The 27,878-nt window shown below is 35.6% G+C and overlaps 3 protein-coding genes across 3 annotated transcripts in view; 2 read left to right on the top strand and 1 right to left on the bottom strand.

Annotated features, from left to right (window-relative positions):
• The window catches only part of LOC134676421 (vacuolar protein sorting-associated protein 4), a 517,731-nt gene that overhangs the window by 171,539 nt on the left and 318,314 nt on the right, over positions 1-27,878 (top strand). The window lies entirely within an intron of this gene.
• Positions 1-27,878, bottom strand: part of LOC134676344 (suppressor of lurcher protein 1) — a 265,018-nt gene that overhangs the window by 4,916 nt on the left and 232,224 nt on the right. The gene's annotated exons all lie outside the window — the stretch shown is intronic.
• LOC134676284 (DNA ligase 3) lies at positions 628-5,431 on the top strand. Its single transcript, XM_063534659.1, has 4 exons — positions 628-2,328; positions 3,023-3,176; positions 3,893-4,156; positions 4,616-5,431. Exons 1-4 carry the CDS (start codon positions 736-738, stop codon positions 5,317-5,319), a joined length of 2,715 nt encoding a protein of 904 aa, XP_063390729.1. The 5' UTR covers positions 628-735; the 3' UTR covers positions 5,320-5,431.

Raw genomic sequence — 27,878 nt, 5'->3', positions numbered from 1 at the left:
TTTCTTGACCCCACCCTCCCCCTAAACGTGTGATGTAATTAATGGATGACGCCCTACTGTGGAAATAGAAAATTTTGTAATTTGCCTCTCTATAACTCTTACCCACAGATTTTCGTTGTAAGCTCTTAGAATTAGACAAACTACACAGAGTATGTCAATTAAACTGAAATTTTATAAATTTATCACCCACCCACTGCATGGCAGCTCCGAAGTTTGAGCGAGACAACGCTATGCGCTATAATACTATAGCGACATCCCGCTCGCGTCGCTTCGCGAATCGGACGTAGTGTACCATGCCCCTTAGCCCTTAGTACGTTAGTACGCAATCGCAACCCTATTTCCACCGCCTTATATAGATAAAACAGTTTCTTGTTCTATGATAGCCTATATTAAATTTATAATACTGGTATCTAAGTATATGTAATTACATCGATAAAATTAGGAACTCCAAAACTGCACATCCCTAGAGCACTTATACGTAAAAATCCACGCACTAAATCTGCCTCTAGAAACTTGATGTATTACTACGCATGCGCTGTATTAAATTTGCGTGTGTTGGAACGTAGCACGTTTGAAGTGTCACTGTGGCTGTCACTGTCAGTACTGTCAGGCTTAGTTTTAGATTTAGAGGAAATTATTATTGTTTACTTTTATCGTATCGACACGTTTAAATCGTTAGTAATTATGTGATTATTGAAACAAACTTTATAATTATATATTTCAGTTAATAAAATCATGGCAGAGTTTACTCCATTCTACGTAGATCGTGCAAAGGGCGGCCGAGCTTCGTGTAAGGGCTGCAAAGGAAACTGTCCTAGTGGAGAAATTCGCATGGCGAAAATAGTCGCTAGCCCATACGGAGAGAATCAACAAATGAAATCATGGTACCACGTCGACTGCTTAATGAACGTCTTGATAAAACAGCGGCCTACCACAAAACGGATAGATTCCATCGACGATATAGGCAATTGGGCGGCTATGAGCAAGGACGATCAAGAGTTTATTCTTAAAAAAATAAACGAGATGGAGAAAGTGTACGCTGAAAAAAATAGCGGTAAATACACGGCAAAGGTTTTAAAAAATGAGTCTATACCAAAACCTGTTGTTGCAAATACAAGTTCTTCTAAAGACTTGGAAAAACAGACTGATATTAAGACAGAGGATGATAATTTTTCGAAGTTCTCTCAGTTGTGCAAAAAAATAGCTAGAGTTGATGCATACACAGAAAAAACGGCAGTTGTAAATAATTATTTTAGAAAAGGTTCAGACGGGAACACATTTAAAAGTGATCTCGCATTGTGGTGTAAAATGTTATTGCCTCAAGTCACTAAGCGGGTTTACAACTTAAAGAGTAAGCAACTTGTAAAATTATTTTCTAGAATATTCCATACTGATCAGGATGATATGCTAACACATTTGGAAAATGGAGATGTGGCAGATACCATCACTCATTTTTTTTCTAAATCTAAAAAATTCCAACCAAGCACTGAAAGTACTTTGTCTATGCAAGATGTGGAAGAATTTCTTGAAGGGCTTTCTAAATTAACAAAAGAAGATGAACAGATATATCACTTCAAGAAAATTGTTAACAAGTGCACTTCAGATGACTTGAAAATGCTTATTCGCCTAATTAAAGGGGATTTGCGGATTAATGCAGGGCCGAAACACATTTTGGAAGGTGTTCATCCAGATGCATATAATGTATTCCAAACCTCAAGAGACCTCGGAATGGTTATAGACAGGATTATGTCAGAAAGCAGTGGAATCAAGCATAAAGATGTCATTCAAAAAGGTGTCAGCGCTAAGCTCACTCTTATGACTCCAGTATTACCAATGCTTGCAGAAGCTTGTAAATCAATAGAAATGGCTATGAAAAAATGTCCTAACGGAATGTTCTCTGAAATTAAATATGACGGAGAGAGAGTGCAAGTACATAAAAAAGACAATGATTTTAAGTATTTTTCTAGAGCTTTGAAGCCAGTGATGCCACACAAAGTTAGTCATTTTAAAGATTACCTTCCTCAAGCATTTCCAAAAGGAGTAGATTTGATATTAGATGCAGAAGTATTGATGGTAGATGTGAACACAGGCAAACCGCTACCGTTTGGTACATTGGGTATACATAAACAATCAGAATTCAAAGATGCTCAGGTGTGTTTGTTTGTATTTGATTGCCTTTACTACAATGGAAAAGTTCTCATTGATCTACCGATAAGGAAAAGAAGACAGATATTACATGAAAATATGGTGGAAGTGACCAACCATGTTATGTTTTCAGAGCAGCAATTAATAGAAAAACCAGCTGACTTAGCAAAGATGATTGCTGAGGTTTGTTAAAATGTATACAATATTATTATATAGGTATATCTGATGTATATATTACCCCCTCCCCTTCCTCATTCTCGTATAGTCTGTATTTTAACAGCATGGTACTGGCCAGAAATAATAGTATGCAATGCTCATTTGTTTCTTGCAAATTGAGTAATACTTTATATTGTATTTTTAAATTCAATATGTGGGCTCAGGTGTAATTTCAATACAATTTTACGAGATTTAACTGTACATTGATGGATCTTATGCCTTTTGTAATAAGTTCCACTGATGTACAGTCAGGAGTGTTGCTGTTTGTACCTACAGCTTGGCAAAAAAGAGTAGAAATTAAAAAGTGGCAACACTGTAGTGTCTTCCTGTTTTCATATATATTTTGGTTTGAAAGGGATGACACTACAGTGTTGCCACTTTTTAATTTCTACTGTTTTTTTTTTCTACATTAAGAGACCATATACATCTCTTAGTAATTGTAATATGTTAGATTGAATTGTTAGTTTTATTTTATAAAATTGTTGATGTTATTATTTTTGCTTTATGTAAATTCAATGTTGATGTGTAAAAGTGCCCTTGTGGCCTATTTGCTGAATAAATGTTGATGTTTGATGTTTGATGATGTTTTGCCAAGTTGTACCTATTAAGACTTTTCTTACAGTGTGATAAAAATAATTATGGTTATAAATAAAAAATTCAGGTGCTGCAACTTGGATTGGAGGGTCTGGTGCTTAAGGATCTGGAATCAACCTATGAACCCGGAAAGAGGCATTGGCTTAAAGTTAAGAAGGACTACTTGTTTGGCGGGGCCATGGCTGACACTGCTGATCTGGTTGTACTAGGGGCTTGGTTTGGTAGGTACTTAGGTCATACTGAAAATTCCTGGACTGGCCACTTAGAAAAAATAAGTCTTTTCATATATCAGAATCCAGAAACTTTCAATATGACCCACATAGTAGGTATAGCTTGAGCTTGAGGAACTTAGAACTTTGTAAATGAAGAGTTGTTTCATAAACACTATTGAGAGTTAATGTGGCACAAGGCACAACAACTGTCCCTCGTTGGAAGTATATTATACATAATCTTGCGCGCATTCATGATAGCCCCAAAATTGCCATTATGACTTATAATACAGCATCTTTGATTAACTTGGGAATCTTTGGAGAACTAAGAACTAGAAAAAATATAGGAAACCTGGCTTAGAATCGATTTTCTATTTTTTTCTGAGAACAAGGGTTTTTCTTAGAACAAGTTTTATGACAGAATTTTGATATGACCAACATTTGGTTAATTGTGTGATTTGAGAGTCTCTAAAACCTAAAAAAGCGTTTTTTTTATCGTTTCTGCTGTCCTAATTTTTTTCATTTGACAGAATGGTTATCTATAAATTGAATGAAACTTAGTAGAATTGCATTGCAAAAAAAACGTCTATGTGCTTTTAGAACTGGGCCAAGAAAAAAATTAAAAATATCTCTAAGAGTTCTGAATACATGGCTTGAACAATGTTAGACGGATTTCTAAGCGATATTAATTGCATAAAATAAAATTTAAATCTCATGTTTTTTTCTAGGAACTGGCAAGAAAGGTGGCATGATGTCAGTTTTCCTTATGGGTTGCTTGGACACCCGTCGCAACAAATGGGTAACTGTTACAAAAGTCCACACTGGCCATGACGACAGCACGCTAGAGAGGCTTCAGAAGGAGCTTGGACCGCTAATGTTGAAGATATCTCAAGACGGTAACAAAATACCATCCTGGTTGGATTGCAACAAGGGACTCATACCGGACTTTGTGGCTAAAGACCCAAAGGAGCAGCCTGTATGGGAAATTACTGGTATGTTATAATTAATTACTAGAGACTCCGGTGCCGTTAAGATGGAACATTCTTGTGGTAGATGTCGCTATGCGCCTCCCTAAGGCGTGTAAACACAATGCTCGTATGTATTCGATTCGTACGCTTTTGTTAAGCTTCGGTTGCTCAGTTGGTTAAGAGCGATTATTGGACTGGAGCAGTGTTCCAAAATGTCGCAAGTTTGAATCTTGCCCTAAGCAGTGTTTTTTATGTATTTTTCCTTTAATTTATGTCAAGCCATTATAAAGTAACAAGCTACTGTCACGAGTGTGATGAAAAAGACTGAAATCAGCTACTTAATAACTTTTCATGAAACATCAAAGCGGACTAGCTAAGAAATGTATGAACATTGTAAAAATTGACATTATGTTTCTGATGTAAAACTAGGCTCTTGTAACTAAAGGTTCATATTAAGTTGGTATGCATATTTCGCTTTTACAGGTACCGAGTTTACAAAAGCAAACATTCACACCGCCGACGGAATATCAGTAAGGTTTCCAAGAGTCACGAAAATAAGGAACGACAAGGATTGGAAAACAGCGACTAACTTAGACGAGCTTAAGAATTTATATAAAACATCAAAAGAGAAAACAGATGTCACACTTTTAAACAAACTAGCTGCTACTGCTAACGATTCGTATGAACCACCAAAGAAAAAAATCAAAGAGAGTCCTACGTCTAAACTTCCTAAAATAGACTCGTTTTTAAAGAAAGATAAGGTTAAGAAAAAGGAAGATTTAAATATCTCTAGTTCATCAGATACTATAAGTGATACTAGTAATACTAGTGATAGAGATAGTAAAGCAATCAAATACCAAACGCAACCAGAAAATCCGTTGCCAGATGTTTTTAAAAATAAACGATTAGGATTTTACCCAGATTTCATTAGCATATCTGAAAAGAAGAGAACTCATTTTGAAAGGCATTGGATTGCATACGGTGGGACAGTAGTTAAATCAATGCGTGCAGTAGATGTAGATTTCGTAGTGCATAACGAAAATTATATAGAATTCAAAAAAATGCAAAAACTGAAGAAAAAACTGGCATCTGGCGCAAGACACGTAACCAAGGATTGGTTGGTAAAATGTATCAATGAGGTTGCATTATGTGATACGGCAAAATATGCTGTTGTTGTAGAGCCCTAATGGTGTCTATTGATGTAGATACAAACGGACTACGTTAATATCTTTTTATTGACCGATTAGTACAACTGTGTTGCCTGCTTTTATAAATCTAACTTAAAATTTAAGAATAATGAAATAACCTTTATATTTCTAGACGTAGGTACCTAACTCTAAATACTCTAATCTATAGTTAATAACTTTCGTCTATATCTAAAATTTCTTCAGGCTCCGTGTTGGTTTAGCATTGAATAAACATTGATATTTTATAGAGCGCTCTTGCCGCCGGCCAAGGCAATTTCGTGAGAAAGACCTTATAAAATGAATTGTGAGCTTATAAAAGTTCTAGATTCTGTCCAATGAAAAATCATTCTGTCTTTTCCTTAACCATTAGACCACTCTTTTCCTTATCTAAAAGTGGGGCGAAGGGAGGAAAACTACGGGTTGTGTACCGATACAAGTTGTTTTCATTTTTTTTTTACTTACGATCTACAAGTATATGCTATGTGCAAGTTAAGGCATCAATATCGAAATCCCGAAATACCGGAACATCTAACCGATTTTAACGATATTGCAATACCGGAATTGAAGAGGACCAATATCGAAAAATAGGAATTCCGATAAGTATGTTTTTTAGATTCACTTTGGGAATATTTCAGCGTCATTTTTTTTTTATTTAAACTTATTATTATTTTGTATATTTTACACACAAAATACTTAGTTAAATGCCGATAATTAATATCAATACCGGTATTAATTACGGAATTCCCGCATTGGGGCCGATATCGAATTTCTATACCGATATTGAGAATCATTCAATATTGGATGCCATAATGCAAACCAAATTTCATGCTTTCTTCCGAATGGGACAGTATTTTGAGCTAAAAAGCGGACTATAGGCACAGAATAAGTAATAGTATTATCATACAGAACGGACACGCACCGCCCCGCCCCGACTCGGATTACCTCGCTCCGCAACTGAGTTCTGACGGACTCCTGACATACTCTCAGTTCGGCTAGCAACGCCGCGGCGCGATGACGCAACGTTCATAATGCCGGTGTATTGTGCGATGTATGGTTGTTTTTCAAATTCACGAAATAAAGAACATTTATTTTTATTATACATGTATTAAAAAGTCGCGTTTTGTAATTATTTATATTTAGTCCACGCTAATCGTGTATCGACATGACATTTTTGGTAATTTATTGCCGCACCATACTTCACGTAATATTTTACGGCCTTTACGGGTTACGGGTGAGTTCGCATATACGTTCAAATAATATTAGCCGTCACAGATCACAGCTAATATTATTTTCTAATAGAACAGTTTATTATAGCAAGGATCTAGGAGAAAATATCATCTTGTAAATTATGTTTGTTTCTTTAATTTTAGGAATAAAAATGTTTGATATTTACGTTTAGAGTTTAGAGTACAACGATAACGCTCCGTGAATTCAAAAACATGTATATAGTAGCCCTAAGCCACTTACTCACACAATGACGCGCGTACAGACGTGCCGTTCACACATATACACGCAAACGAGTTTTGATGTATGGCGTGTCCGCCCTGTGCTATAGGTGTAAACGGAGCCAACAAGCGCCCACCATGGCCGCTTAACGTCAGGTGGACCGCATGCTTGTTTTCCACAGCTTGTTTTAGGAAACGGCTCCTGTTTAAGGAATGCAAATCGGTTATTTTTTGTATGGAAATAACCGCGGTTTCGGTTAAAAACCAATTATTTCCATACAAAAAATAACCGATTTGCATTCCCTACTCCTGTTTAAAAAAATGCGTCTGTAGGCGCAATGCGTTGTATTTGGCAGCAACATTAGAAGTTTGCCTACACGTGCCTATCCTGCATTGCGGGCACGTACTTTCAGGAACCCACTAGTGTTGGTAAAAGTCGAGTTTTAAAAGATCTCATTTATAAGAGTCGCGATGCCGATGTGATATCCGATTGACTGAGAAGCGATGGTAATGTTTTTCGAATGTATGTAGGTACCTAAGTTTGTAAGTCTTAAGTACTTAGTCACGTCTAAGGTTTACTTAAACTTAAACGTCTTTACTGAATTTAACGCCAAAAGTGTCATAAATCTTCAGAAATATACATCTTAATTGATGGGTTAACGAGAAGGTTATCTACTGTTACGGGTTTCTATATTAAACAGACCTAAAAAATGTTAGCATCTTTTAAATCATACTTGAATATATTGTATAGAGCTTAAATTCACATTCTAAGACGGATCCTTGCCAACTCTATAACCACACACACAAACACAAGAGTATCTAAAACCCCAGGGACCACGTTGATTCCGTTCCAAACTTCTAACCAACTCAGCAGTCCACTCCGTAGTTATTATGACCGATGAGTGTGATTTATCGTTTTTCTCTGGGCCGCTTCGTTTATTATTTAGAGAGGCATCGATACTGTAGCCACATATTCAGCTTAGCGGTCCGCAGACAAATAAAATGTGATACGCTAATAAAATCCGATAACTTATATTTATTTTGTAGATAAATTACTTGTATTCTACTTTGTGATGACAATGATTTCTGATGATAGCGCTACGTTGATAGCAGGGATGTTGCGGATGCGGATGTCAAGATTTGGTACTTAAAAAACGTCAAATGTTACGATTTTAGCATTTTTTATAAAAAAAAACGAAACGTTTAGTATTTGAGCAAGAATATAGGATAGGTGCGTTTTATTTACTTAATAAACAGTAACTTGGCCGACTTTTTGGGATCTAGACGATTTCGTTATATACACCGTGTTTTTATTGAATTCTGTTAACTTCGGGGTATGGTTAAGTACATTTAAGAGAACTAAATGGCATAGTTAATAAAAAAATTTTTTTTGCGTTTTTTATTTTTAAAAAGTAATTAAATGTAGCATATAGCGTTGTTGTAACACGGGCATTACATTTAACTCGACCAAACAATTGAAATCTGTGACATATCAATGTCATTTCGTACATCAATCGACCGAGATTGTACTTAAGTTTAGTAGCAAATGTATGAACTCATTCTAAACACTAATCAATATGTAAACCGGCCCTAAGGCAAGTGTACACGCTTGTAGAGGCCTTATAGGAAAAAAATAAATTTTTGATTATCTCCGATATGGACGTACCTAATTAGAACATCGGTGTCTTTGAGAAAGTTAGGTACTTGATTTAAGCTCAGGAATGCACCCTTGAAATTAACGGAAATAAAAAAAACACGGTGTATAATAACGAAATTACCTAGCACTTACGCCGGCGGCGCCACCGCTAATACGTTCCTGTTACCAACTTGGTCGACATCCGCATCAAACGGATGCTCCGCATCCATTTTATGCGGATGCGGATGTTGAAAGTAATGCGGATGTTCCGCGGATGCGCATGCGGATGCGAATATTCGCAACATCCCTGGGTGATAGTTTCGAAATAGATATTGGATTTTGAAGAAAACTCGCCAAGAGAATGTCAGACCATGGTCACTGTAAGGTTCCGTAGTTGCCCGTTCGACCAAGTTAAAAAGGTTTTTTTTGTAGCACTAGCAGCAGTTACGTCGTCCTTTCGTTGATCAGGTATTTAAAACAGGCTTAAAAATCATGTTCCCAATAATATTCATTGAAAGTTCAAAGTTCTCAAGCTTCACTTTCACTATGTTTTTTTTTCAATGCAATGTATTTTTGAACCCACAGATTAAAAGCTAGAGGGACACATATTTTTGGCCTGACATTTCAACAAATGGTAATTGAGGACCTCTATCATTTTTAAAAGACCTTATTGACGGCCACCCACAGTATAGGTATGTTATGGTTTCCATGTTCCCAAAATTTCCATTTTACATGTCATAAAAAATGTATCAAAATAATGTTCAACCCTATCTCGCAATTTAATTTAATTTAACATTACCAAATTATAAAACAAACCCATTAGGTAGAATAAACGAGGTATAAATCCAAACGAGCCTATTTAAACTTCCATTACATATTTGAAAAGATTGTTGAAGCCGCCTATTACACTGTCATGTAAGTTTTTATTGAGAACAAGTTATAAAAGCTCGGTGGGCTTCAGCAACCCAAAAACTTCAACTTTAGACTTCGTTGCCTAATTGTAGTACCTCTACCTACCTAAATAAGTTGAACGTAGGTATAATATTACCTACGCTTAAGAACGCGCAAGCCAAAAGCTTTCATAGCTTTGCGCGCATGAACCGAGAGAGAAATGTCCTCTAGGGCAGCCGCCCCACCTCCAGGTTTTCAGTGAGAGATGAACTAAAAACGTGATTTAAATTGTAAATTATATTATTTATTTTAAACACACGTTCCGACGAATATTAATGATATACTTACCTTCGGTAGCCATTTCAATTGCAAACTGCTGCAAAATAGACAGGTCTATTTTACATAGCTTAAAACATAGGTTCTGCCACTACCATCTAAAATTCTAAACCATCTTGTTAATTTTAGTCCGCAATCTTGTACATTTTCAGAGCAGCTCGTGTTCGGCACGGTATAAAGCTAGTCTTTTTTTTATAAATTTGGTAGTCGCGTCGGTCGGTGTTAAAGCACACCTCTTAGACCTGGCATGAACGCGGGCCATAACCACTGAGAACGCCTTTAGGCCGCGGATCGCGCGCTCCGTTTTAAATTTTCAACAGCCCCGCTGCGAGCCGCAAGTAGGTACACGTACCTACTTGTATGTGCAAACAAATTAATTATTTAGCTTTGTGAGGCCCGCTTTCCTCTCGGAAATGAACTAAGCCTACAAGAGCGTTTGCATATTTCGGATAAATTACTGATTATGTAATGAACGGAATTTTAAGTGTATTAACACATTCACTGCCCCCAACGCACATGTGCGTTCACCGTCATACAAGTTTGTTCCTAGGCCACGCCCCCTGGCAGTGAATGCATTAACTACCGTGTTCATATTAATGAGGGAGTGATTGGTATTCTGCAGCTGTATTGTATTTCGTATAGATTTTTTTTTAAGTTTCTTAAAAACTAAACGCTTTTGAGGGCTAAGCCCCCAGTCGCACGAGAGCTTATTCAACGCGCGTTAAAAAAGCGTTTGAATCTGTCCGCACTCTAAATTCGATTTAACGACCAAGGCGTAACGTAGAAAATCCAACAACGCTTGAAAAAAAGTGCCACCGCTGTCGTGTGAATAAAATAAATTAACGCGCGTTGAAAAAGCTCCCGTGTGAATGGCGGCTAACTGTTACACAATTAATATTTCATTTTCTTGCCAAAGGTAAATTCTCCTTTATTAAATACCTACACGGTTAAACTCTGGAATAAACCACGAGTGTGTCGTTATTTTAATGAAAATTCCCACTTTTTTATTTTTTTCGGAAAATTTAGATTACACGGTGTTCCCCATTAATCTTTTCATAGTTGCGATTTTGCGCGCATGTTTTCAGTAGAACGTCAGTTAGTGCGGGCTCTGACGTAAAATCAAATTCTTTTAACGTGCAACCGCAAAAATAGGTCAGCCAATATCAAACAATGTCGAGCTGACTCATTGACTCACTAAAATCGTGTTGACTTCCAAGTTCACTCCATCCAGCTGTTCCTACTACCTATACTGTAGAACCTATCGAAGTGAAAATTCTATTAGGTCTTGCTTTAAAATTTCAACGTTATTGCTTCGAAGCAACGTACATACCCGCTCTGTATACGTGGCTAAAGGCAAATATCCGAGCTCGACTCTATCTAAAATTTATAAGAGATTCCGTGTCACGTCTCATGTATGCGATAAACCAATTTTTTTTTAAACTAAAGCGTCTCTGCTGCTACTGGGAGGATATGAAAGTGGCGTAATCCACCTGTGAAATATATATTTATGTACTTATACGAGTATACGTATACGAGTATGACTAGTACTACATTGGGAAGGCCAAGCGAGCACTTTCTAGGCCAGTCTGTAACAGTGGAAGCCTAAGACAGTCATGAAACATTTATACAGTAGGTAAGTAGGTATAATCAGCCACGAAAGCGGTCTACCACTTTCTTGGCTGACCGTACATAAATACAGTCGCTAGGTACTGAAATATTTTTTTTTTCAATATAGGAAGTTACATTTGCCTAACAACTATTTTTTTTCCAATTATATTCCATTCCATCGGGATCCATTGATATTGTAATACCTACTCTTATTCTAAAGAAAAAACTAAAGTACTATCACCTACTTGATTTGTGTCATATTCGTAACGTTAAAATAAATGTAAGTATTAGGTGTTAGAAAACAAGACCACTTCTTTTTACAAAACACTTCCTGCCATGTAAAAACCACTTTGAATAACACGATAAATCTATCAAAGTTATCCGATTGAAGCATAATGCAATGCGCCGTCATTTATCTCTGGGTGGAGGTATCCCGCCATACTTCAATTCCTCCTCGTTTTGCGGAGCGCACCTTGAATGCATTTGAGGTTCATTGTAGAGGCATCAGTCTAGGCACTCTGGGTCAGCGAGCGTTTAGACGTTACCAACTGTTATCGTTCGTTTTAAAGAGTCGATATTTGACCTATTTCATGTATCAGAGTAGGTAAGCAGACGGTTCCTATTACAAGAAATTAATTAAAAATGCTTCGAATGGGTGGATATTATTTAAACTTCTAGTTTAGGTTTATTTGCGTATAAATTAAATCCGAACATGAAATTACACGGTTCGGCTGTGATTGGTCAATGAAGTAGTCAGCATTATCTTCTATACCTACCTACATATAACTGCATGAAATTTTCGAACTACCTAAAAAAATAGGTATAGCTCAAAATGTACCTTGTACGAAAATACCGATGTATCTGTGTCTCTTGCAATGCCAACCGGTACAAAAACTAAAACTGAAATAAATGTTCCATCCCATGATCCCACAGTATAGGTACTTATATCCATCCGTTGTGCAACCTACATACAGTCCGCCCGACAAAGTCGGCAAGGGCAAAGCAATCGGCGAACAGACGCCTGACACAACTTTTACATTGAAATCTCGGCATAAAGTTACTAACAAACATTGCCATTTATCTAGACACGCGGCAGCGTGTCAAGCCAAGTTCAAGCAAAGGAACTGGCTAGCCAGCGCCGAGTGTAATATTATATTACACGAACCACTTGGTGCCACTTTTGACCCTTCTATAACTCAAAACATCTTTGACGTAAACACATAAAACTACGTGTGTTTAATTATATCCATAAGGATATCTAGAAGCCCAAATTTCATGAAGCTAGCTCAAACGGTTATAAAGGTATGAAGGTCAAAAAGTCGTAAATTTTAAGACTGACTTATGACTTATAGTACCTAAACCTAACCTACTTCCAGATGACCTAGAAGGATGAAATTTGGAATCCAGCTTGGTTATTGTGTGTAACCGTAGGAAAAAATCTAAAAATAAAATAAAGTTAAAAAATAGGGGGGGTCCCCATACAAAAAAACCACTTTTTATTGGGACTGACATATAAGTACCTAAACCTAACCTACTTCCAGATGACCTAGAAGGATGAAATTTGGAATCCAGCTCGGTTATTGTGTGTAACCATAGGAAAAAATCTAAAAATAAAATAAAGTTTAAAAATAGGGGGGGTCCCCATACAAAAAAAACATTTTTTATTGGGACTGACATATAAGTACCTAAACCTAACCTACTTCCAGATGACCTAGAAGGATGAAATTTGGAATCCAGCTCGATTAATGTGTGTAAGCGTAGGAAAAAATCTAAAAATAAAAAAAAGTCAAAAAATAGGGGGGGTCCCCATACAAAGAAATATTTTTTTATTGTAGCGTTGGAACCGTTACAAGCAGATATTTGAAACTACCCCAATATATGTATTATTATATTTGCTATATTAAAATAAAGTTTAGTTAGTCAAAAAATAAGTGGTGTCCCCATACAAAAAACTTGTAATACGCTCTAAACAACCGGCCAACGGTGTGTCGTCGGCGGCGCGCGGTACCACATAATTATACAAAGAACAGAAGTAAAAACCATACAGCAGAAACACAAGAAAAAACATTAAATCTCAATACCTGCCTAGTTTTCTTTACAAAAATTATTGATATCCCACCAAAAACATAAATGTAAAAAAGGAGAGCCAAGTTCAATACAAAAATTATGCTTGGCTGTGGGGCTCGCCGCAAAAAGAATGGAGATCTAAATGAGTGCCACTGCCAAGTTCTATGCAAAATCCAAATATGTATTTATAGGAACAGAATAACATTATAAACAAGTATTAAAATCTATTTCTTTGCGTTATTGGATACCTATAACAATTGCTGTTATTTAAAAAAATGTGTGATCTTAAAGTAGGTTAGATTTGGCTTGGCCAGGTTTTATCAGAATTACAATATATATAAAATGATTGATATAATGAAAACTGGCCAAGTCAAATCTAACCTACTTTAAGATCTCACATTTTTTTAAATAACAGCAATTGTTATAGGTATCCAATAAAGCAAAGAAATAGAGTTTAATACTTGTTTATAATGTTATTTTGTTCCTATAAATACATATTTGGATTTTGCATAGAACTTGGCAGTGGCACTCATTTAGATCTCCATTCTTTTTGCGGCAAGCCCCACAGCCAAGCATAATTTTTGTATTGAACTTGGCTCTCCTTTTTTACATTTATGTTTTTGGTGGGATTATGAAATACCTACCCTACCTATAAGTCACAGACGTCCACTGCTCAGCTGGACATACTCGTAGGCCTTCCCCATAGACTGCCACCGAGAAGATTATCATAATCATAATCATAATCATTTATTCGATTTCTAGCACACTGCAGCCATCGGCTCCCAGCGACGCTTTCGCGATCATTCATACATAATAATATGTGGTAGTGTGGTGGTAGTAGTTATTTATTATGAAATATATGAAATCAAATTGTGTCTGTGGTGGGTAGTACCTAGTTATTATGAAGTAAATGAAATGAAATCAAATTAAGGCCTATTCAAACTTTATTTGACATTACTTTCGCGACTACTTTCAAGCGCACCAATAAGTGCGAGTAATTAGTTCTGCAAGTAATATCAAATCATGTTAAAATTGTTAAAAGTCGAAAAGGTTTCATGTAGTCCTCTTTGCGCGGCGTAAGTACGTACTGTAAAGGTTTGCAACCTTTACAGTACGTATCTACGTACCGACTGCTGCCGTAAGGCTTTTTAAACAGAAGAAAGCCTTTCCCGATCTTATTTATTCCAGAGTTTTGTACCTTGGAGCCATATTTAGAAACCAAAGCATAAATTCCAATATATTTAATATTAATTCTATTGACGTCATTATTACACCTTTAATATTTATAGGTTTTCTATAATATTCTGATAATACGCCAGGTGCACATTTTTAAAATCAGGATACAATCCTGTTTTGTCGGCTGCTAAAGATGAAGCAGCACTTTTTATAAAGGAGAAACTTTTAAGAGATTTTATTGCTGTTCGTTTTTGCTGCACACGTTTAGAAAATACGCTAACCCATTTTTCGTGCACTTTAGAACATTAAATAGAAGTGCAATCTTGCTCACTAAAGGTGCTGCGGCTTGAATAGTTATTTGTTATGCAAGACTGCAATGCAAACTCGTTGTTTGTGTGAGTGCATATAATACCTACTATACGGGACTTTGGAAAAATAAAAGAACCCACTACACAATTATTATTTTCACCGACCGCATTGAAATAATAAAAGACATAGGTACACAAATTACCTACTAGCTTTTGTTATGAACACTAAGTAACATTGCTGTTGTTGCTACAGCAATGATAATGGCGATGCCACTGTCAATTTCCTTGATAAATTGCGTTGCTGTCACGATTAGAATGCTGAATCCTTCCCTCATTTTATCAACTTAGCTTTGACTTTGCTCGCGTCAACGCTGCGGCAGTAGCGCTGCTGTTGTTGCCATCTTAATAAAAAGAAAATAAAACCGTTTCGATATACTGCGCCATTTTGTAAACAACTCTTAAAATGGCTTCTTTACTTACGAATGAACATAGGAAGTAATCACTACGCCTGTAAGCAAATATTTTAAGCTACGCTACAATTTCGTTTGAAAGTACATCTTTAATATCTGCATTGCACGGGTTGTTTTCGCAGTTATTTCAGAGCAGGGTTGTCACAGCGGGCTTACTTATTCACGACTGGTGTCCCCAACCAACAGTTAATTATGACGGGAGCGTGCCTCACCGAGCGCAACTTTCAAATTGGATTACCCGCACCGTCGGCAACGCTCACGTAGGCTAGTTCACATTGTGCAGTTTCCTTACTGCATTCCAATCAATCGATTATAGTGTTTATTACTTGCACATAAAGTATTCGCAACACGTTTCGATACTCAGTAAGTTTTTACTTATAAATAAAATTGTTCATTGGGCAATTACTAAGCCCCAGAAACCATGGTCTGAAAAGCAGTTTCCTACACCCCTGTGCGTTGCGGCAAACTCAGCTGCAAAATTAAATATTCTCTCTTGCTTACGCTTGGAGATACGGTTGAGTGAAATGGTTATTCACATGTAGGTGGGTATTTTAGTCACATATTTACTTAGTCAAATACGCATTAAATCCTGAACATTACAAGCATTAATGTGTCGTGTTTCCATGTAATGGAGTCAAAGGTGAATGTAAAAACATTTTAAAAATTGCTTTATATAGTTTGCCGAGACGGAACATGTTATTTTTTTAAATACCTACTACATACGTAATCTACATAATATGTAGATTAATAATTAAATCACAGATTACGTAGCATTACAACTTACGCCAAAATCTGTAGGTACCCACTATGTACCTATATGTATTACACATTATTATGAATATACCTAGGTACTCCACTTTTTGCTCCTAATATGCGGTGCTTACTCCAGCGTAGAGATGGGTAGTGAGTAAATACTCACGGCTAAATACCGAGTAAATACTCAGTATTTACTCAATTTACCCGTATTTACTCGTTTATACCCAAATTGGTGGGTATAAACTATTTAGAGTGCTGAAAGGGGCATATAAATTTGAAATATAGGTATATTTTGTAAGCCGCTACTGGATTACGTACTCAAAATTGGAAGAAATGTATTTTTAAGAGGGGCACTCCATACATGTAACTAATTATCACAAAAAAAAATCTCAGAAACCACCAACATTTTGCACATCATTAAATGGGTCTTTAAAAATAACTGGAATGTTTCTAAGAACATTTTTGGATAAATTGAATATTTTTGGAAAAAAACCCTTTCTAAAGGCCAAAATAATGATTCCCTCTCTATAACTTTAGAACCAAAGTTCAGAAAAAATATGAAAACATATCGGGAGATTAGCCGTATAATAGAGTACAAAAAGCAATATTTTGAACATCATCGGTTGAGCCATTTTTGAGTTTTCTTTAAAAAACCCTTAATAAAAGGTCGTAAGTGCCGCGTAAACACGCACTTTTGCGCGACATGCACTTATCTAGAACATCGGTAGAATTTAAGTACTCATAATTTTAAAGTAAATACCTTCTTATTTAAAACATAATTGTTAACAAAATTTGCCTCTCACTAATAATTACCTTTTTTTCCTAAATTAAGCGTCCTCTATGCTTTTTATTTTATAGATATTGTTAATACACGTTAGCACTCTTCAATAAAAGACAATTTTGTTCTTTAATCTCACTTTTTGAATATTTTATAAGCAATCGTTTTTACCCACCTAAATGAGTAAATACGGGTATTTATCGGGTGCTTTGAGTAAATACCGAGTAAATACTCAGTATTTACTCACCCCTACCCATCTCTACTCCAGCGGTTATCGGTTCTGCGACATATGTGTGTACATAGATATCCCGTTTTTCTTATGTGTAAAGTCTCAAGTCCTGAAACTCTACAGGAAAGACGCGAGCGAGTTTGCTAAAAAATGTGTATGACCCACGTGATCCGTAATCTATTGCACCTATCACATATATGTTTATTGTATTTTTGATTGAAATAATGTGTCATGTTTAGGTACGTACTGAAATGCATAGGTATCATTCCTACAAATTATAGCCATTTAAATGTTCAAAGCCTAAAGCTAAGATTTCCAATTCCAACTTAAGTTCTAACCTTAAGTTAGTAACTGCTACAGAACTTTAGTTTCAGGCCATTGATTTTGTTAATCTATCAATTAAATGGACGGTTCACAACTTCAAATTGACTTCTAACTTCGCAAAATTTTGCTTAAATTGCTGAGTGTTAAGAAGTTTTCAGGCTTGTCTCTTTATACTAAAGAGAAAAATATTTTTTTGGTTAACTCGATCCACAAATAGATTCTAGACATATATAACTATGAATGAATCTGATTTCCGACTTAAATTTCAAAAGAATAAGGAGTTATTTCCTTAGCTTATTGTGATTTTGGTTAACTTAGTAATTTCCTATTAAATTAATAATTTCTTGTTAGGATTTGAGTTTTCCTATATTGTCTTATTGCTCGTAGTTGTGGCTAAGAACTATGTAATATCAAAACATGGGAATATAATATTTGGACGCACTCGGATTTCACTTAACTGAAAACCAATCCTAATTTTACTTGTTGTAGATGCATCTTGCTTGCAACAATATTAATAATTAATATACCTGCGGGCGGTCACAAAAACAGATATCCAATGATATTAATTCAAAATCATCATTTCAAAAGTAAATTCTAGCTACTTACCGGCCAACATGAGGAAACAACTCATCAATTGCATCTAATTACATACTTGGGACACTCTTGTGGATAAAATGCAACTTTCTTATATTTTTTTGAAGAATAAAATGAATAAAGAGACATGGCGTGTTGAAAAAATATGAAAAATTGAAAACCTTAACAACCTTTTTTTAAATGACGCCTTAACGATGCACACGATTTCTAAGTAACTAAGCTAAATCACCTACTAAATTGCCATGCAATATCCCAGAGCCATCTGGAGGAATGCCAAATCATTATTGACTTCCTCTCTGCCACCGACAACTTCAAGACCGCGATCGCTATCACAGCTGCTTGCCAGCCCTCAGTACTCTAGACATCACTCTTAACTGTACATTAGCAGCAAAATGCAGTTGCTAACTAAGATAATGTTTATACGAGCCAGGACCCAATGTTGACTTACTGTAGGTTTGAAGCAATTAGACAATATAAGGGTAAATTTCTGAACACGATTTTTTTTCTGTCCGTGATGAAAATCGCGGGTTAGCATCAGATAATACTTACCATTTTTTTTTTACATAAAGAATCCACACTATCACACCGGGTTCCATATGAATTCACTGATTAATTGGTTTTTAGAGTACACTTAAAAATATTTAAAGGCTCAAATTACTACTCCCGTGCCCTGTCCGGAATCTACTTTTGAGCATAATGAAAAATCCTACGAAAAATTCTACATTAGTATCACTAATTTAGTGTCAAATACTTAAACTAGATGATATTTACTATCACCGAGCACATACACTGTTAACTTCATTGTGGTAAATAACTCGTGATCGAAGTTTAAATTTTGTCCGAGCGCGCGAGTACAATTTCGTCGGCAAAACTCAAAGGGCTCCGACAGCCGACGTCTGTATCTGAACCGCCTCGTGTCCCGCCTCACGTGTACTAGCACTATTCGTCTGTCTCTCAAAGCAAACGGATGTACGTCAAGCCGCGACGTGTTCGAGCAAATCGCATAAGTATTTCGGAATCCGGGTGGGAGACAATTTTTTTCTAATTTCGATGCCCCTTATAAATTTTATTTCCCACATAGCTTTTCAATAACAATTTTCATATTTAGGAGCCCTTTATGTATCTTTATGTAAGCAATAACATAAAAGTTTGTTTAAACACGATTTAAATTTTTGGCGAATTTTTTTATAACGATTTCTAATTTCCGTGCCCTAATTCCCATGGAATATTTACCTAAAACAGCTGATTAAGTGGCACGGGAATTAGAAAGTATTACATTTATTGTCAACAAATTTTTAATTGGGGGCACTGTAAGTTAATTGGCAATGTTTATGTTATGTTTAGTGGGCACTGTAAGTTCATTGGCAATGTTTAGGTTATATATATATATATATATATATATATATATATATATATATATATATATATATATATATATATATATATATATTGGCATTGAATATATACATATGTAATAATAATATGACGTATATCTTTCTATTTTACATTTAAGGAAATACGTAAGGTAACGTGGGGTAAGATGACACTGGGGTAAGACTATCACTTGTATGGAATCCTCGTACTGTTAGTCTTGCGCCACTTTACCTCATTCATTGATCATATTATAACATTAAAATATTATATAAACATAAAACTATTTTTGGAATTATTACATATTATAATACCTGTACCTAAGGTTACATGAAACAAAATGAATCAAATTTACAATGGTTTTTTTTGTAAATTTGACAGCTGACAGCGTAAGCCGTATAAAGTTTAAATATCTGGGAGACTGAGCTTTGCTCGGAAAACATATACCTATCTGAAAACTCAAAAATGCGCGTTTTCCCAGTGATAACATTGCACCTAGCTAGATCGAGTTTTCATCCCAGAAAACCCTCATATATGATCAAATTTCATCGAAATCGTTAGAACCGTTTCCGAGATCCCCGAAATATATACAAGAATTGCTCGTTTAATAGATTAGTTGTTATAAATTAACTTTTATAATAGGTACACGAAAAATTAAATATATCCTATTCTTACTATATTATAAATGCAAAAGTATCTCTGTCTGTCTGTTATCTCGTCACGCTTAATTTGAGCATGTACACAGGCACAATCACTCACAATCAATATTATTTTAAGGTACTTCTAGCATACCCACAAGTTCCAAATTTGAAACGTAATTAGGTTTTAGCTTTTTAAGCCAATAAAAATCTAATAATACTGCAATATTAGTCACGTTCTAAAGATAAGTGCATAAATAACTGCATAATTAAGTTTGTAATCCTATAGAAATATATGCGATAACAGCGTTACTTTTTAGTTCTTACAATTAGTAGAGAAAGTAAAGGTACACTACGATGTACGATGTGAGTATGAATAAAGATGTGTATAGTTATGATATGTGTATACATAGTATCAGTATGGTATGGGTATGATTACCAGAAAAGAAAGACAGCCTACAAAAAGAGATGGGATCCTATCTAAAAGATTACATGTAAAAAGATGCAAATCTCGCAACGCAGTTCTTCTATTCTACTACAAAATAAATTTGGGATGTAATGTGAAACCAAGTCGGTTATTTTAGTCAGTGCCAGGGAGTATTTATTTAGGAAGTTTTTTTTTAGGAAGATTATGATATTTTTGGGAAATTACTTAACCAACCTACACTTTGAAGATTTTCCCGCATGGCAGGGACATCCCGTATACCTATGTGTTAAGTAAGGCGGGGTAAGACTAACTTAGTTTATTTTGATCGGGGCAAGACTAACAGTATGAGGATTCCATACAAGTGATAGTCTTACCCCAGTGATAGTTTTACCCCACCTTACCTCATATGTGTTCAAACAATTTTTGAGGTTATTAATTTATGAAGGCAGCATATTCGATTTCTTCAGATTAACTTACATAATAACTTCTTCTCACTGTGCCCCTATTTATTTCTTAGTATCATTTCCTATACGGCCATATACCAGATCATACACCTTGTTTGTACCTATCTACATGCAGATACATAATGACACATTTTAATGATTAGTTTTGTATGTAAGGCGGACAAGTTTACGAAACTACTCAAATAATTGTTTTGAAATATGTACATTTTACTAAGAAAAAGTGATTAGTTGCCATTAAAGTAAAGGAAACGATTAGTCAAATACTTCGTTTTTAGTGTAAGTATCATACTTTCGTAGATTTGTCGTTCGAAACTAAAATTAAAGAAGGTAAATATGTTCGATGCCACTTCAGTATGGTTGCAGTATATTATTGTAGATTAAAATATACATAAATAATAGTTTTAAGTACCAAAATAAGTAAATAAAACAATTCCCGTGCGTAAAATCTAATTTCCATGGATACACTAATTCCCGTGCCCTGACCAAAATTTTAAATTGAAATAACTTTTATAGTTTTATGAATATTTTTATCCCATAAGAAAATTAATGTTTATTATATTTTTTATCAAATTCTCAGCATATTTTTTTTTGTGTAATGTTGGTATTTCAAAATTCCATGGGAATTAGACAAAAATGCTCGTTTGGTGAAATTGACCCAAGAATAAAATACCTACAAGCTGAGATTTTAAATATTAAGGTTATAAATGTTATGAAAGTTTGTTCGCTAACTTAAATACTTAAAGGAAATGAGCGCGTTAATTTGTCTTGTTTGTCTAAGTAAAGATAAAAGCCATGGTAATGATAATTATGATAATGCTTATGATAATTCCACATAGTAGTTATAATCAACTTACTCAACACAAGACAATGAAAATGAACATAACGCCTGTGCGTATTTTTCATATTTCATATTTATTTATTTCGTAAATGCACGGATACATTACTCGTCAAAACATTTTAAATATAAGATTAGCACTTATTATTAATCTAGACACGCGGCAGCGTGTCAAGCCAAGTTCAAGCAAAGGAACTGGCTAACCAGCGCCGAGTGTAATATTACACGAACCACTTGGTGCCACTTTTGACCCTTCTATAACTCAAAACATATTTGACGTAAACACATAAAACTACGTGTGTTTAATTATATCCATAAGGATATCTAGAAGCCCAAATTTCATGAAGCTAGCTCAATCGGTTATAAAGGTATGAAGGTCAAAAAGTCGTAAATTTTAAGACTGAATTATGACTTATAGTACCTAAACCTAACCTACTTCCAGATGACCTAGAAGGATGAAATTTGGAATCCAGCTTGGTTATTGTGTGTAACCGTAGGAAAAAATCTAAAAATAAAATAAAGTTAAAAAATAGGGGGGGTCCCCATACAAAAAAACCACTTTTTATTGGGACTGACATATAAGTACCTAAACCTAACCTACTTCCAGATGACCTAGAAGGATGAAATTTGGAATCCAGCTCGGTTATTGTGTGTAAGCGTAGGAAAAAATCTAAAAATAAAAAAAAGTTAAAAAATAGGGGGGGTCCCCATACAAAAAAATATTTTTTATTGTAGCGTTGGAACCGTTACAAGCAGATATTTGAAACTACCCCAATAGATGTATTATTATATTTGCTATATTAAGATAAAGTTTAGTCAAAAAATAAGTGGTGTCCCCATACAAAAAACTTGTAATACGCTCTAAACAACCGGCCAACGGTGTGTCGTCGGCGGCGCGCGGCACCACATAATTATACAAAGAACAGAAGTAAAAACCATACAGCGGAAACACAAGAAAAAACATTAAATCTCAATACCTGCCTAGTATTAAACTCTATTTCTTTGCTTTATTGGATACCTATAACAATTGCTGTTATTAAAAAAAATGTGAGATCTTAAAGTAGGTTAGATTTGGCTTGGCCAGGTTTTCTCAGAATTACAATATAAATAAAATGATTGATATAATGAAAACTGGCCAAGTCAAATCTAACCTACTTTAAGATCTCACATTTTTTTAAATAACAGCAATTGTTATATGTATCCAATAAAGCAAAGAAATAGAGTTTAATACTTGTTTATAATGTTATTTTGTTCCTATAAATACATATTTGGATTTTGCATAGAACTTGGCAGTGGCACTCATTTAGCTCTTATTCTTATTCTTTTTGCGGCGAGCCCCACAGCCAAGCATAATTTTTGTATTGAACTTGGCTCTCCTTTTTTACATTTATGTTTTTGGTGGGATTACATTTACATCATTGATAATGGGCAAAAGGAAAACATTCAAATCATACAATGTCAGATTAAATGGAATAATAAATAACAATAAAAAAAATTACTAAAGTAGGTACATTCAAATTAAATGTCACAGAATTCGCGAATATCATAAAATGCATTATTAATTAACCATTTCTTTAATTTCCTATAAAATGAGTTATTACTTTCTACGTTTTGTATCTCATTTGGGATGGCATTGTAGATTTAGTAGATAGGTGGCAATGTATTTTAAGTTAAGATTAGAAGGTAGTAATTAATTTACTTATACACCTTTACATGCGCAGGTCGACAACTACCAATCCCCGAGTAGAAAGAAAGAAAGAATTACCTATTAAGGCATGTCATTTATGATATTGCTACTTGTCAGATCAGAATCTCTTATTTTAAAATATTGTTACTACTCACCTATACTTTTCTTAACGAACAAATTTACTACACTATAATTTTATAGACCGGCGCAGATAATTTCTTTGGTCGCCAGACAATAAAATTGTCCGCTCTAATGGTCCTCACGTCTCGCTCATAATTCAACAAAATCTAATTTCCAGAATGTTCTGCTTCAATTCTACAATTGGCACAAACGAGGTTGGAAACTGAAGTTTGGCTCAAGTTCCGTGCAGCGAAGAGTATGACGATTCCGCGAACAAACTTACCTAATTGCGGTTTTTGGGGTAAATCCGTTGAGAAATTTTCTGTTGCTCACGAGATATGACTTTGTAAGTAAATTAGCCTTATCATAGCTGTATTCTGTGGCAGAAAGCAAATATATGAATTATCGCTTTAGTGTGAAACACATCTGTAACTCTATATCTACTTATTAAGCAGCTGGCGTCTCATATATGTACATATAGGCTCAATATTTTGAATAGGACCGTATTAGGGTCCTAATACTAGTAGGTAGGGTGTAGGCTCTACCTACTAAATATTTATACTGTAGGTACGTATGTCGGGTACCGAATGGCTATGCACTGGAAAACTTTTTTGTGAAGCCCTATGCAATAATTAATCGGATTAATATTTATTTATTATTTAATATCTGAATCATAAGAGGAAATAATCCTTGAACTGTATTTAATCAGCTAAAGTGGATACGTAACTTTGTTAAAATACAATCGTGAGAAATCGTATTTACTAATTAAAAGCAACATACACCGACAGTTCCATTTCTAGCAATATTAGATTTACGATTCACCTGAGAGAAACGAACATTTCGTGATCTGTTTTGCTGTAGTTTTTCTGTATTTTCTAATTTATCTCACAGCCGAGCATGGCATAAAGAGAGAACGTGGAAACTAAAACAATAATAAAGATTCAATATAGACTGACGCTGTTTATTAATTTTAACATTTTCTTCATAACAATCTCGTATTTGTTACTCGCTGCGGATGTTATTGACAGGTATGAATTCCTAGAAATCTAAAAATAAAACCTTTGGGAAAACTCCTGCTACTTTATCCCCCAGCACATTCAATAATATTTACTATATAAGTATGTTTGTATAATAAAGCTTATAGTATGTAGGCTTATTGTCCCCCGCATATTGAAAATCAATGTCGGAATATTGTGCGAAATTATGAACACATGAAGGGTATTGAAAATAAACATCGTGCGTACCCGGTCACACTACAATATTTTATTACATGATCCGATTTGTCAGGTTTGATTTCTGGAGCTTAAGCCGCTTTCAATCTCTCAAGGCACGTAGTCCTTTTGTTTACGAATCTAACCGCCTAAGGAAGGACCAACCGAGCGTAAGCTAGATTTGTGTAAGTATTTATCCAGTCCAACTTCTGGTCCACAGGACGAACTAGGAATAAATTACAAGCATGTACTTACTAAGTCAGTGTTTTCGTTATATAATTTATATTCCCTAACGCGTATTCAAACTTTATTATCTTAACGCTTTGATATGATCTGAAATTATTAAACTACGAATGCTGTTGTTAATTATGTCCGTTCAGTTGCTCATTGTGTCAGTTGTTGTGTATTTATTTTTAGGTCAGTAAGACAAGACAAGACAAGACAAGAATGCGCCACACCCAGCCGGGGACATGCCCGCTCCGGTCAAACCGGCATACCAGGGGACGAAATTTGTGAGGAGTGACACGCTCTGGGATGGGAGAGGGATAGAATCAGCCGGCTATGCAGCCTCAAGCCAATATTGGAATGTAGGAGGGGTAGGTTATGTCGTCGAAGGAGAGCGTTGGTGACATGCTGCTCGTCGTTTCCTCTTCGGTCTTCGAGATATCTTGTATAGGGTCGATGTCGTCTTGAGGTGCCGTTTGTTCGTCGATTCGAGGTGTTGGTTCTTCTTCGTCTGATTCGCTGTCGGTTTCGTCCAGTTGATATATTTCTCTTGCTGCTTTGATGAATTCGCCTTTGTCGTCTGCTATGTTGATCCACTCACATGTGCTTCCACCGTCATACAAGTTTGTTCCTAGGCCACTGGCAGTGAATGCATTGATAGCACTCGACAAAATAAACTTAATATAAAATAATAATAAAGAGTATACACACGCACTCAACACTTTCAACTTTTTAGCAATTAACACATTAAATTGTTTACATTATTTTAGACAATTACAGCATCAGATGTGGACAGTAGTTTAATCACGCTAGGGCACGCTAGGACATACAAAATTGGATTTTAGCACTGCACAACACAGAACACTTCTAGCACAAGAAAACCGCAAAAACACATAGAGTTTGCGCACCGACATACAAATTTACTTCGAGCATAAGAAACCCCAATCCGCATTGGGCTAGCGTGGGGACTATAGCCCAAGCCCTCTCGCGCATGAGAGGAGGCCTGTGCTCAGCAGTGGGACGGAAATAGGCTGAAATGATGATGATGATGATGATAAGAAACTTACACTATCATTTTAATTTAAAAACACGAATTCAATAAAAAATAGAGAAAAATATTTTAATAGAGTTTCACTTGGATTGAGTGTTAAAGAATGTGATTTTTTAAGACTTGTGTGTTGTAGGTGCACTAAATGCAGCTCCCTGTTAATACAGGGGCAAATCAAACGGATACACTTTAAGGATTAGGGCTAGCGATGTTAGCGAAAATCAAGTTTTGGAGAAATCATTGAATTTAATTACTATCTGCTGTCTTTATTGAAGTAGAAATGACGATAAATAACTGCAAATATATTTCCGAAAAAGTATTAACTATCTAAAGTATGTAGCTAAATATTATCGCATGTAACAATAGTTATTAAATAGATAGCTTTTTCGTGGTTATGTATCTTCCGTATTTATTTTATGAGAGCATGTCTTAGCAGCTACTCTGTAGTTGTAACTTCTTTGAAAATCAGACATTCGCATGTTTCACCAATACCTAATTTAATACATCGAAAAACGACAAACACGCCATTGCATGTAAAGTCAAGAAAACAATATGTTTGAGAACAATTGATCTCTAGCGCAGTTGACACCTGTCAGCACTTCGCAATAGATACTCTTTGGCAATAGGCACCTATGGTGAATTATTTGTGTAAAATATTATATTTCCACGAAGGTACTTATTATCAATAAAATATCCAATTTTCAAGCAGAATGAATCCAACGTCATAATTAACAGGGGTTGGGACTCCATTTCATGCATAAGTAAACAAAAGGCCGTGGCCCCAAAACGGGACCTGCGTAAACTATGGACTTACAGATGCGACCAATCGAATAGGTTTTAACTAGAAATGACAGATTCTTATTTAACCTAGGTACTTACTAAGCTGCCATTCGTACAGGCGCTTTTACAACGCGCGTTAAAAAAGCGTTTGAATGTCACAAATGGATACATGTGTATTCATTCATACGACAGCGGTGGCACTTTTTATCAAGCGTTGTTGGATTTTCGAAGGCTTAAATCTTGGTCGTTAAGTCGAATTTAGAGTGCGGACAGATTCAAGCGCTTTTTTCACGCGCGTTGTAAAAGCGCCCGTGGGAATGGGGGCTAAGTGTCGCTAAAAATGATGCCTCAAGTAAAAAGGCCTCACGTACCGCCTGACTGTGCCCTTTTCTGGAAATCAAAAGTCAGCAGTGAAGAGACACCTTATCTACATTTATCAAAGGCATTAATAACGATCCCAGTTCCTGTCTCTAAATCAGAACTGCAGGCAGCGTGCAGGTGTTTCTAATGTTTCTTATTGCATTCACACTGCAGCGTAGTGCAATTACTTTGACACAATGAGCGCCATGTTTTACCCTAAATGGTATAAAATAAACCGAGTCGTCGAAAAGTGATAGAAAATTATTATTATTTAACAAGTACCAATTACACTTGATTACCATTGTGCATAGTTAGTGTGGTGTGGTGTTAACTCAACGTACTTAAGGGCTCATTTAGACGGCGTGCGAACTCGCATGCGATTTTAGTTACATTGCGGACTATTTATGTTACAACAATTCAGCTGACCAATCAAATACTGCAATGTAATAAAACTTGCATGCGAGTTCTAGCACCGTCTAAATGAGCCCTAAGTGTATTTATTGTAGGTACTTAGTGTCCCTAAGTTTTTTGACGATGCACATAGATATAGCAATAGACGTCATCACCCGGCTCTGTCGTCTGCCGCCGCCGTTCACCTTCCACCGATCGATATGAAACTAATCTCACAGGGTCGACCGCTCCAGATTTTAATTTCACATAAACCTGTGAGCCTGTGAGCCTTAATAAACACAATTTTTTGCATAAGCATTATGACAACGTAAAGGGCCAAGGTCTCTCGTTTCAGCTATCTTTGTGTTAACAAAAACTCTTTAGT

Source organism: Cydia fagiglandana, chromosome 2, assembly GCF_963556715.1.
Source record: "Cydia fagiglandana chromosome 2, ilCydFagi1.1, whole genome shotgun sequence".
NCBI classification, from domain to species: Eukaryota; Metazoa; Arthropoda; class Insecta; order Lepidoptera; family Tortricidae; genus Cydia; species Cydia fagiglandana.
The sequence above is the reverse complement of the archived record's forward strand: the minus strand, read 5'-3'. Positions and strand labels throughout refer to the sequence as shown.